Genomic DNA, 12601 nt, shown 5'->3' with positions numbered 1-12601 from the left:
TTTGTAAAAATTAAATTCTATTTAGCTCTTGACTATTTGTCTGCTATTACTTTTGATAATACAGAAATGTGTAAAATACCAAAGTGGCTATAGATCTATATAAGCATCATGCAAAATATATAATAGGAGAGAAAAGGTTATCCAATGTTAATCTCCATCATGCTAAAAAGCAAGTAAAAGTGATATTTTTGTAGTGTAGTCTTAACTGGCTTTTTAAAAAAAAACAGCAAAAAAAAACACATGTTTTTATGTTTTATTTTTAAAAAAACATCTAAAGAGTGTAATAACTGATTTATAAGAGAATGTATTTTTATCTGAGGAATATTGCAACAAAAAAAAATTAAAAAGAGGGGGGGGGGGAAGATAATGTATGCAATAAATGATGTAAACATAATAATGTTTATATATATATTTTCTAAATTTTTTGTCATCTTTTTAAAATTAAGCTATTTTTAAAGACTTCAATTTTAAAAAAAGTATTCTTATATACTATATATATAGTGTAAAAAATACTTGATTCAAAAAGCAGATTTTAAATAAATGTTAGCATTACTTGTAAAAAAAAATGGTTATCATTGTATTAGTAATTGTGCATATGCAATAAATGATGTAAACATAATAATGTTTTCTTATATTAAAAAAAAATTAAGCTATTTTTAAAGACTTCAATTTTAAAGAAAAGTATCATTATATACTAAAGAGAAAAAAAAACTTGTTTCAAAAAGCAAATTTTAAAAATAAATGTTAGCCTTACTTCTAAAAAAAATGGTTATCATAGTATTAGTAATTGTGCATACATTTTTCAATGTTAAGTTTAGAATAAGAAATGTGAGGTATTTCAATTGACAAAGAAGCAATGGAAGTTAAGTAAGTTGGATAGAACTTGTTTGTTGGTACCTGGCAAAACAGCACTTTGATTACCACCTCCTATAAAAAAAATAACCTCTCTCTATATTTATTGCTACTTTTATTTTTAATCTGTTTCATACAACAGTACAAAAGGGTGAAAACAAAACTGGATATGTTATTGATAATGAAAAAAAAAATCATATAGTTCATACAGAGAATAACGTAATGAGAACTAAATATGCAAATCTAATTGGTTGACTCATTGTAAGGATTTACTTAAGAATCCTGAATAGATCTAACAAATAAAAACCTAAATATCATCTATTACTTCATACAATAATAAAATATAGGAAATATGGAAATATTTTGTTTTGGACATATAATTAAAAAAATAAAAGGAAAAAAAAAATCTATATATATAATTCTCTTCATGGCTCAAGAGTTTGGACACCAAGTAATAGAAAGATCACTCTTTTTTTTTTACTAGTAGTATTCACCGTCACTAAATAGCAGGGCTGGACTTAACCATTGTGACCAAGAAGTAATGGAAAAAGAACAAGTAATCTAATCTGTATTCGCCCGTCACTAAATAGCAGGGCCAAACTTAACCATTGTGGGGCCTAATGCGAAACGAATTTCGCAGGGCCCAGTTAGGGTAGGAGTAGAAAATAAATTCATCCTTGCATTTTATTCATTCTTTACTACGCACAGAATTACTTCACGAGCCTTGCATGTAGCAAAGTAATTAGTATATCATAAGAAATCTGTTTCCTATATAGATCACGCTCAATAGCAAGAATTACCAAATGTTTCAATCAATCTTTGAGAATTGTTGACCTCAAGTAATTCTTCATTAGAGGCACGAGAAGCTTCTTTCACCAGATTCCACAATTAAGTGATAATGCCATGTTTTTTTTAGCGCGCATAGGATTGGCGTTTGTATGAGTTTTCAAAAGATTTTAATAATTTCCGGAGATTTCCAGGACTTTTTCGTATATTCTGTAATTTCAGGAGATCTCCAGGAGCTCCTGGTAAATCAGGAGGCCATGGAAGATCTGTTATAAGTTATAAAATGGTTTGATTTAATAATTTACACCTAGGATTAGCATGGGGCCTATGACAGTGCAGGGCCCACTGCGGTCCCAAAGGCCAGCCCTGCAAAATAGCAGTGTATGCTACGCCGCAAGTCGACTAGTAAATAAAATAAATAAATAAATAAATGCTTATATATATATAATATATATATTATGTCAAAATGTGAAACATAATTTTTAAATAAAAAAAATATAAATATTTCAATAACTGGACACTTTTAAAGCATTCATTTAATAACAAAGTATAAAGTTCATAGGACACTTAAATGCTATACTTTCAAAACCATTTAATACATACGTTTCTTTTGAAGTGGCTTTGCTGAGCTACGTACACTTGTAACACTTGTGCCTGGTCAAGAAAATAAACAATCAAATACACATAGAATATTTGTGAAAATGTGTTAAAAACATAAGTCCTAGAATAGTAATTTAACAAAATAAAATTCAGTTTACATTTAAAAAAATAAGCTAAGAAAAACTACTATAATCAAAATGTAAAATTTTCACATAGATTTCAAATGTAAAAAAAATAAATTTGTATTTATGTTATAATCATCTTATAGTATTAAAGCAAAGACAATTTTTTTAAAGTTATAGCAAAATATTAAGTTTACTACTTTTGGTGCGCTACAGATTTTACTAAAATTAATTAAGTGGCAGTTAAAAATCTATTAAAATGTGTATCTGCTGAAAAGACAATATGAACAACAACCATGACTAGAAACTCATTCTGCATCTACAAAGCACTACAAGCAACAACCATTCTAAACAAGCAATATCTACCAACAACAATTAGCTATATCAAATACAGTTTGCTAGGGTTTGTTAAGTTTGCTAAGGTCATTTTTTCCCACTGTTATTTAGATTTATACAGAATACATTCTAACTCATTCAGTTTTCTGTTCTCTGAATTAGTTAAGTCAAGTGACTACAAGACAGTTAAATATAACCTGTTAGTTCCTTCATGTTTGAAGATTATTATGTCCTAACTCGAAAAATTCCTGCAAGATTGGCAGTCCACAGTGTTTGAATTGGAGACCATCAAGATGACAGTCTTTGGCACAAACCACACCACCAATCAAACATCCATTTTGTTTTGCTACTTTCAACATTTTCGTACCACTATATCATTCTATAGTATAAATTATTTGTACAAAATTGACCAGAATATGCAATCCCATAGTGATTTATGAATCTCTTTCATTTATTCTTGTATATTAAATAAAAGTCATTATCTAATGGAATCAAACAAATCTCTTTTTTTTATTCCATTTAAAGATTATAGATTTAAAACTATTTTTCAAATCATTCATCAATCATTTTGATTAATCAAGAAATCAATGTGTTATTTACTATAATTTTATCACTCTATCTATTCCCTATCCAATCTAATCTATTCCAATCCCAATAAGTCCTTAGAACAATCGAAGAAATGACTTATAAAATATTGTAAATATTCTTGTCTATCAATATATTGTCTAATATACACATATACATAAACAACAAATAGCCTGTTCATAATAACAAATTAAAAGGAAAAAAAATCTATTTAAAATAGAATATCAACTTTCAAATAAGAAACCAATTCAAAAACATCAGTAACCTTTAGTATCTGCATGGATTTTATCATCTGATATGGCCCTGGACTCTGTGACAAAAAATGATAACATAAAACTATGACATTTTTTTTTTATCTACATAATTATTATTAACAAGTTAGATACCTCTTTGTTGGTTAAGGACACAGTGGCAAAACATGTTAGTGAACATTGAACAAGTTTACATGAAGTTAAATATACAAGCTATTTAATATTGATTATTTCTTTAGACTCATTGTCATATTGCTTAGCACTTCTTTGTATATCAAGCATTAAGTCCAATCTTTTATGCTTGATATTTAACATTGTTTTGTATAAATAACTGTAATTGAAGCAATTTTCTATCCAAATCAGAATTGCAATGAAAATGGGGCCCCCCAAAAAATGCAAATTAAGACTATACAGTCATATCCTAATGACTGGCAAAAGCTTTTCTGCAGGGAACAGTACAATGGAAAAGAAGAATTTTTGCCAGCTTTCCTGCAGGGAACAGAACAAGGGAAAAGAAGAAGAGGTAGACACAGGAAGGGATGAGAGGACATAGACCTGTCTAAGGAGACAGTTGTCAGATCATGTGTGGTGCTCCAACAGATTAAAAGACAGACGAAGGTTCACTATTTCTCAAATAATTAAGTAGTCAAAGCTGATTGTAGAAACATTTGACAGTAATGATGGGACTGGTTGGAAAATTGATCAAAACAAATCTACAATCAAACAGTGCTGCCAAAAGTTATTCTCATGGCAGATGTTGAAACAAAATTTAGAATGTTATCTGAGCATTTTAAAGACATTAGTTAAAATATTCTACATTGTAAAGCAAAACAAAAAAGTAATACAGAGCTCAACATTACTTACTTAACTGGTTTTTATTAGGGTTAATGTATGCAAAACAATATTCATCATCAGAAGAATATTAAACCTAACTCTAATACTTCATAGTTTAAATTTAATTTAAATTAGCTTTGACAGTTTGAAGTGATCATTATATTATTGGAGTAAAATTCAAATGATCCAATATTTTGTCACTTATTTACAAACTAAAGAACAATATTGGTTTGAAAGTAAAGACTAATGTAGTTCAAATAAAGATATTGTCAATTTCAAGGACAAAGTCTTTAGAAACAGTGAAAGTGACCTAAAAACATTATGTCAATATACAGTTATAATACTGGGAAGAAGGTCAGCAACATAGATAGATTAAAAAACAAATATATTATCATTTTACAAATGCAAATAGCATCACTTACAGTTAAACATGAATATGTATTGAGTACACATGCACACGCATTTTATTTATAGACAAAAGTTTACATTTATATATGTGACACATTTATATTTGTATAATAAATATTTGAAGAGCCTTTGCATTCACTTCTTAAACTGATGACATAATCAAACATTATAATTGAGAACTAAAATTTTTTAATTTGAATCTTGTGCGAAATTTGAAAAAAAAGGTTTAACTTTAAATAAGAAAATTCATGAAACTTCAATGTATAGGAATAAAGACAAACATTATTTTAAAGATACATAGTGAAATTAAAATGCATTAAAACATTTAAATTCTTTAATGTTTGACAGATTTTTCTTTATTCTAAATGATGTAGTATTGCAAAAAGATGCAATATGAAGGAAAAAAAAAACAATAAATATAATAATAGCAATAATTATCTATTTTTTGGTAATGAAAGATAAAAAAACAACAAATATTACAAACAGATATAACGAATAATAACGTTAAAACTAGCACAACATAGCAATATAGGTTTGAATAGTTTTGTGTCTGTTTGAGGAAGTTATACATGTGGCATTGAGTAAATGAACTATTGATAACAATATTTCAAGAGGTTCTCACAAAAAGAACAAAAAAAAAACATGCAAAATTTATTTGTTTCTTACTGATCCTAATTAGCTCATTTTTAAATTCTTATCATAGTTAGGACTTTAGGTAACAATTATATTGAATAGCTGTAAGCTAACTTAGAGAACGAGCTAAAAAAAAGCTTTAGATTTGTGTAAATATCTCAATGCCAAAAGTACAGCTCAAAGTAAAGCATTTCTCAACCTTTTTTTTTTTTGCTCCATACTGTCTCTCTCTTCATTTCTCTAATTCCCTAAAAATAATTTTCTTCAGGAATCATATTTGAAATTTCTTTCAACTAACTTCCCCTCCTCCAACATCTAACTAGTCTATGGACAACCCAGGTTGAGAATTGCTTAGTGTGTGTCTGCTATTCAACGTGTTATCAAAACATATTACCATACAGTAGTGGAGGTGGAGAAAACTGTCGCAGCTCTAGGATTATTTAGAGAAAACAATTTGCTTGTTTCATATATTAAATATAGCGTTAGAAAAAGTTGGAGGAATACTACTTTTCAATTCAAGTTAATAACTCTAATCACTAGATCTGTTATAAATTAGAATTAACAAGCAAGAATATGTAATACTAGTGGCATATTCTAATAATTGTTTTCATTCAATGTTAAGCCAGTATGTTTATTAAACTAATAATAAGCCTCCCTACTTTTCCCTACTTTCTTTCACAGCACACCACTATGTTTCAAACAGCATTAGTTTTGTTTTTGTGATACAAAGAAAATCTAACAAAAGCAATTTTATACATTTAACTCTTTCTCTCCTTATCAACGATATCCTCCTTGATTTGACCCCATTCTTTCAGACAAATTGAGGCTATTACTGTCGACGCTTAAAAAATCAAATATTTCATTTTCTTTTCTTCCAAAATGTTTTTAATTGCTTTAATTTAATCTTGAATAGTTTCCCTTTATAAAACATCTGGAATTTGTTCATTTTCAATGTGTTTTTACCAGAAATGATGCTTTAAAAAAAGTGGGGGCTAAAGAAGGTTCTATTTTCTTAAGATTAATTTTCCAGATGGTAGTGAGATGAGATATTTAGTTCAAGACAATAATTGTATATGTTTTAGATATATTAAATAATAAATATTAAGTTTTGTAAAAATATAAATACCTATAATAAATTATTTTTTTTAAAGATTGGGATCATAAAATATTACCTAGATCTTGTCTAGATCTAGTTCTAACAGGTCTTCTAATGGGCAAGTTTTCATTTTTGAATTCTATAATCCAAAACTAAATTAATTTTTGTTAAATAAACAATATATTGTTGTTGTTTTTTATAAAAGGGCATATATTCTCCTTTAATTCTATACCAAAATATATTATTTTCTGACAAAAAAAAGTTATTGAAGTTTAATTATAACAGGGTAGTGAAATACAAATGAGCAAATTGGATAATTCCATTAAAACATGGAAACTAATTACAGAGAGTAAGAGTTAAAATTAGCAGAGCACACAACTCTGAACATAAAAACTTAAACCTCTACAATGTAATGCAATATTTTATGGATAATTCTAGTAATTTATACCTTAATGAGTAATGCTTAGAAAATATTTTAAATAATTCTAGTAACTTAAACCTTAATGAGCAAGAATAATACTAAGAAGAAATAAGGACAAAAAAATAACGTGTAGTTGAAGTACTTATGGTGTACATAGAGTGAAAAAGAAAATACATTTGTTGAAAGAAATGTTTGCCAAGCACTTGCCTGGTCTGCTTGAAGCACTACTATGTCCCAATATGTTTGGTGTGACTGCATCAAAATTGAATGCTCTCCAAGCAAAAGCCACTTCTGCATTAATCATGTCTTTTAATGTCTTCCGCAACATGGCATAGAAGGATTCGTTAAATATCTACAAATAGTAAAGTATTTGGAAAGTGTTTTTTATTGAATAAAACAGCTACTATTACAAGTTTAGATTTAAATGAGTGAATATTGTATACAATATAATAATACTATGTTATAAAATGAAGTTGTATCAAAGTAAAGTGAAGTACCCATTTCAGACCTTGCAATCTATAGGGCAGATGATCACGGGCATGCTACCCTGCTTCATAGTGGCGCCCGGGTGGAAACGATCGTAAGAGGAAACGATTAGGCTAAAGGGTAGCAAAACAAGACTCCCAAGGGGTGCCTATGGGGGTGCAAGAGCATCCTCATTGCACTGTGTGGAGTTGTAAAAAAGCTCCCACAACCTTGTCACAATCCAGGCGCTGTTCCTCAAGGGGCCGATACATAAATGGCGTGTCCCGCACTGTTAGCCTGGTATAGAAAAGGAAAGTGGCGGGGGTATTAGTGTATGCCGTCTCTTGCCGCGAGTCTGACCCACCCGTCAGACAGAACAGTGTACACTGTTCTCATTCAGGCCGGTGAGAGGGAGCTCTTGTTCACTTTTGCTGGCCTAGAGTTCCAAGAGCCGAGGGCTCAACTCTACCTGACAGTTGAAGAAGAAGAAGAAGATAGGGCAGATGATGTAAAGGTTATCTGTTTCTAGCTGTGGCTAGCACATGTCAGGTACCCAGGATTCAAACCTGAGACTCCTCAGTTTGGAAAACTAAAACTTAACCCCTCATCCACCACATTCCTTTGGTTAATTGATGCTTACTTGGAAATGTTGGGTCTTAGAAAACTGCTTGTTCTTCACAAATGGACAATGACTTTCAACAAACATATCCCAAGCTTGTTGAAACTGTAGCGTATCTGTAAAGCTATTGATACATTTATTCAGGTTTTGAATGATGCTATTGGCATTGTCTTTGAATCGACAGCTTTCCTGAAACAAAAAATGGGTAATTGAGCAGAGAAATTTATTTTTAGTTAATAAGGTTTAATGTTAAGTAATACACAAGAGAGACAGGTCCAGAAACAAGATGCCTGGAGGAAGCTGGTTGCTGGCCTATGCCACAGATGGGACCATAGGCAGAGATGAGTTCAAATGATGTATTGAAAAGAATTATCACATTTTTCAGAAAATGCTATTTTTTAAAGTATAAATTTAATTTTAAAAATTATCCATAAAAATAGTACACAAAAATATTTCAATCTTGTTTTTAGATATTTCTCTGTAAGAATTTATATTGCTATATGGTTTAAGAATGAGTCCATTTTGAATGAGATACTGTTACTGTTTTTTTTTTTTTTGCTTCTGATAAGGAACATTAAAAGTTTTGGTCTTTCCAATGAATCAACCCTTGTCTGCATTGCATGTTTTTTTTTTTTAACTTGAGAAGTTTTGGCTTAACCTGTAAGACAATTATCACTGGTTGACAACAGTCTCACACAGATAACAATTTTGATGCTTTTGAGACAATGAACCAGTTTAACAATAAGCCTAGTAAAAAACTCTTAACAGAAAGAAACAAAAGTAGCAGAGAAGAAGGGAGCTAATAAAAAACAACAACTTTAAAGTTGTCTAACTTACAGCTGTCAGCATGGGCATGATAGTCTCTTCATCACCAAAAGTAAAATTAGCTGTGGAGCACATGTGTACATGGTGACCCAGATTAGATGACATCATAAATTTCAGGACATGACGTCTGGGAATACAATATGAAATAAGCAATAATGTTGATAAAATATATGTTAAAAAAATATAAATGTGCTTTCTATTTTCATATCTAGTTTTAAACGGTGTATTTTTAGCTATTAATATTTAGAATGAAACAGGGCTATATCTAGATCAGGGGTTCTCAACCTGTGGATCACGACCCATTTGGGGGTAGAATGACATTTTGTCAGGGGTCCCTAAGACCATCAAAAATATGGATTTTTTTTGTGTCTATCTCGACTCTGACATTGTATCAAAGTTTTTCGATGGAAGTTAATAATTTTATGTTGTTCTTATTGAAGGGTAGAGAACTGAATCAGAATGAAACATATTAATTGTCGCAGCATAAATAATTTTTTTACAAGTTTAAATTAATGTAAATTTAAGCATAGTGCAACTTGCGGCATCGTATTTATTATTTGTATACTAACATCATGACGAAAGTGGAAAGAGATTATAGTTAATAATAGGTTATCGCTTAAATAGTCCATGTTATTAAAATGAAATATTTTCATCCTGTAAGAACCTATGGAAATTAATCTACCACAAAAAAATAACAAAACATTTAGAACAGAAAATATTACTTTGATTTATTTACGGTTTAGTTTTACTACAATAATATAAGCAGAAATTCAAAAATTCATGTGCATCATTTGTAACGAAGCTTTATAATCTGAATCTATGTAACCCAAATAACTGCAACATTATATCAGAAAGTTTATTCATTTTTTATGGCGTGCATTTATTAACTTTTCCATCTGGTATCCACCAATTCAATTGTTGCGACAGTTTAACAGGCCAATTGGTTTGTATCAAGTATAGCTAAATACAGAAAAAGACTTCTACCTTCTTATCTTAGCTATACAGCTAAGAGACTTTTTACCTTACACATTCCCCACCCTGCTAAAAGTTGAAATGAGAACTCTGTTATTAATCATTGTACTAATCTAATGTGTGTGAGCGATTGATAACTATGTATTATTATAAAGGCAATAGTCCAATAAAGACTTAAATTAATTCATATTCTTTCCAATCTTATCAATGATTTAAAAAACAAAACCAAAGATTAATACATTTTTAATATCACTTAATCTTTGTGTTGTATTACTTACCCTGCAGGAAGACTGAGCATGGCTGCTTTGGTGCCTGTTGTTTTTAAACGTAAAATGGGTTGGCCAGTCACTAAACTTTTCCAGGAATATGGTTCCGCTACCAGTGTACCAGGAGTAACAACTGGGGGTGGTTTTATTTCAGTTGAGAACTGTTCACCTTTTAATATGGAAATATATTTAAAGACATGTTCACCATATCATATCACTAAAATCTAAAACGCTAAAACACCAACACTGAAAAAAATAAAAAGCTTGATCACTTTATATATATTTTTTTTTCAACAGTATACTATTTTTCCTTGGCACAGTAAGTTAATGAAAATGATTTCTTGGGAATAAGAAATTAAATAAGAAATTGAATTTATCAATAAATGAAAAACTGTCATGGAATCCACATATTGATGAAACTACAAAAAAATCAAACAAAGCATTAGGATTTATTAAAAGAAATTTCTATAAATCAAATAAGAACATAAAACTAAAATGTTATTCAACCTTGGTTAGGCCAATAATAGAATATGCATCCTCCGTTTGGGACCCCTCAACTCAAGAAAACATTAAGAAACTAGAACAAACACAAAATAGAGCAGTGAGATTCAAAACAAATGAATATTCACATTTGACTAGAGTAACACCTTTAGTAAAATCACTAAATTTAGAAAGCCTTCAGGACAGAAGGCTCAAAAGTAAAGTAGCAATAATACATAAAACACTGAACCATAATCTTCAAATACAAAATTTAATAAAATACTCTGAAAAACACAAAGATAAAGGCACATTCCTCATCCCATATGCAAGGACAAATTTGTACAAATACTCCTTCTTCCCTAGTGCTATTAGAGCATGGAATGGGTTGCCTGAGCTAGCCAGGAAAACCAGTGACTTGGCAGAATTTAAGTCATTGGTTAATATGCATGACTAAATGCATGACGCGTAGGACGTAATCATCTTCTTTTTTGAAGTAACGTCTGTATTATATAAGATCAAGTGTCCAGATTTACAATGTTTTTATGGTCTATGGTTGCATCTAAAAACCACATCTTGTATTTGAAATAAAAATTTCCATTTGCTAATAAAGATAAAATTTTACCCAGGGAAAGATTTGTTAGTTCCTTTTCAAGTTTCTCCCCATCTCTCTCCTTGGCTGACTTGGAGATAGACATTTTTTTTTCCTCAGGATATACAACCGGTGGGTCGAACCATCGAGGTATAACAGAGTAGGACACAAGAATATCAGTTGGGTTCAGGTTGTCCACAACTTTGAATTATATTAAAGAAATCCAGAGTTTTGTTGTGTATGATTTATAAACTATCTACAACCTGATACTAAAATCCAATTACTTTTTTTTTAATATATAAAATGATATGAATAAGTACACAGAAAATGAGTAACAGAGGCCTAAACCAGTAAGCTTCAGGCAGGAGGGGCTTTGGCTAGCTACCCACCTAGGAGAAGGAAAACTCTTGCAGCTTTACCCAAACATGGGAAAGGCTTCGGGCATCAACCCTGAGGAGATATCAGGAGCCGAAGACCCTTTGGCAGTTTGAGTTTGTAGGACATAGCTTGCTCCGGAATGGCCTTGTAAGTAAATGGAATACCTGAAAGCCCTCATAAAATCAGTGTATGCTAAGAGAAGAAACATTTTGTCTCCAAACAAACCAGTAGAACAATATCTGACCTGGGCCCAAATCTTCATGAGACGTGGAAAGGTAAGAGATATGTTGTGCATGTCCAACCCTTAATTGTCTTCCATGGAAAAGATAAAACTTGACAGAAAAAAGGTACATCTATTGCATTATGTACTTTTGCATTGGTATAAATAGCTATAAGGAAACAACCTTGCTCACAATAAAAAGTGTACTGGGACTCAAGTGGTTGGATTAATGGGGTGAGTTTAATACAATTGTAAAGAAAGGTAGTTCTGCTAAGCTAAATGCAGAAATGTTCTCAATAAAATAGAAACTTTTTCATAAGCTACTCAATCACAAAGTCCATAGAAATTATAAGGTATCAATTTATCTTGATATTAAGTAACATAAAATAAATATTAAAAGGATACACAGATAATATGATGTTGAGCTGTCTGATGAACCCTACAATAAAAAATTTAAATAACTTTATTTTTTTTTCAAATTATTCAAATAAGTATACATATAATGTTCTATTTATTTATTTATATGTATAACAGTCAATTTAGTTTGAACCAGTTCAATAAAATGGATAGATTTGAATAGCTGGACAGTGCCACAGTTAATTAACTTTCTTAAAACAGTTGCAGTTGTTGCTTTAAGTAATAAAAATAATAAATGCAAAAAAAAAACAACAACATAAAAATCATTTAGAAAAAAAAAACTCACCATAGGTGAAGAAAATAATTTCTTTTCAGATTTAACAGTGGTAGCTGTAGCAGGAACCATTGTCTGAGGGATAAAAAAAAACAAGTTTTCTATAAACAATCATTCAAATGTTACTGTTTTATTCAACTCATATACATCTATAAATAAAATACACTTTTGT

At 30.2% G+C, this 12601-nt stretch overlaps 1 protein-coding gene across 17 annotated transcripts in view; it reads right to left on the bottom strand.

The window, feature by feature from the left end:
• The window catches only part of LOC106078008 (androglobin-like), an 87882-nt gene that overhangs the window by 21908 nt on the left and 53373 nt on the right, over positions 1–12601 (bottom strand). For 12 of the 17 annotated variants that reach the window (XM_056032908.1, XM_056032918.1, XM_056032903.1 and 9 more), the window contains 11 exons: positions 12442–12504; positions 12144–12177; positions 11174–11341; positions 10084–10240; positions 8846–8960; positions 8030–8197; positions 7132–7276; positions 5802–5837; positions 3547–3591; positions 2242–2292; positions 898–927 (listed from right to left, as the gene is read on the bottom strand). In XM_056032908.1, coding sequence (XP_055888883.1) covers positions 898–927; positions 2242–2292; positions 3547–3591; positions 5802–5837; positions 7132–7276; positions 8030–8197; positions 8846–8960; positions 10084–10240; positions 11174–11341; positions 12144–12177; positions 12442–12504 — 1012 coding nt within the window. The remainder of the gene's footprint in view (positions 1–897; positions 928–2241; positions 2293–3546; positions 3592–5801; positions 5838–7131; positions 7277–8029; positions 8198–8845; positions 8961–10083; positions 10241–11173; positions 11342–12143; positions 12178–12441; positions 12505–12601) is intronic. The other 5 variants (XM_056032907.1, XM_056032916.1, XM_056032910.1 and 2 more) reach the window with 3 other exon arrangements.

This window comes from Biomphalaria glabrata, chromosome 6, assembly GCF_947242115.1.
Source record: "Biomphalaria glabrata chromosome 6, xgBioGlab47.1, whole genome shotgun sequence".
Lineage (NCBI taxonomy): Eukaryota > Metazoa > Mollusca > Gastropoda > Planorbidae > Biomphalaria > Biomphalaria glabrata.
This window is presented reverse-complemented; position numbering and strand designations above follow the sequence as displayed.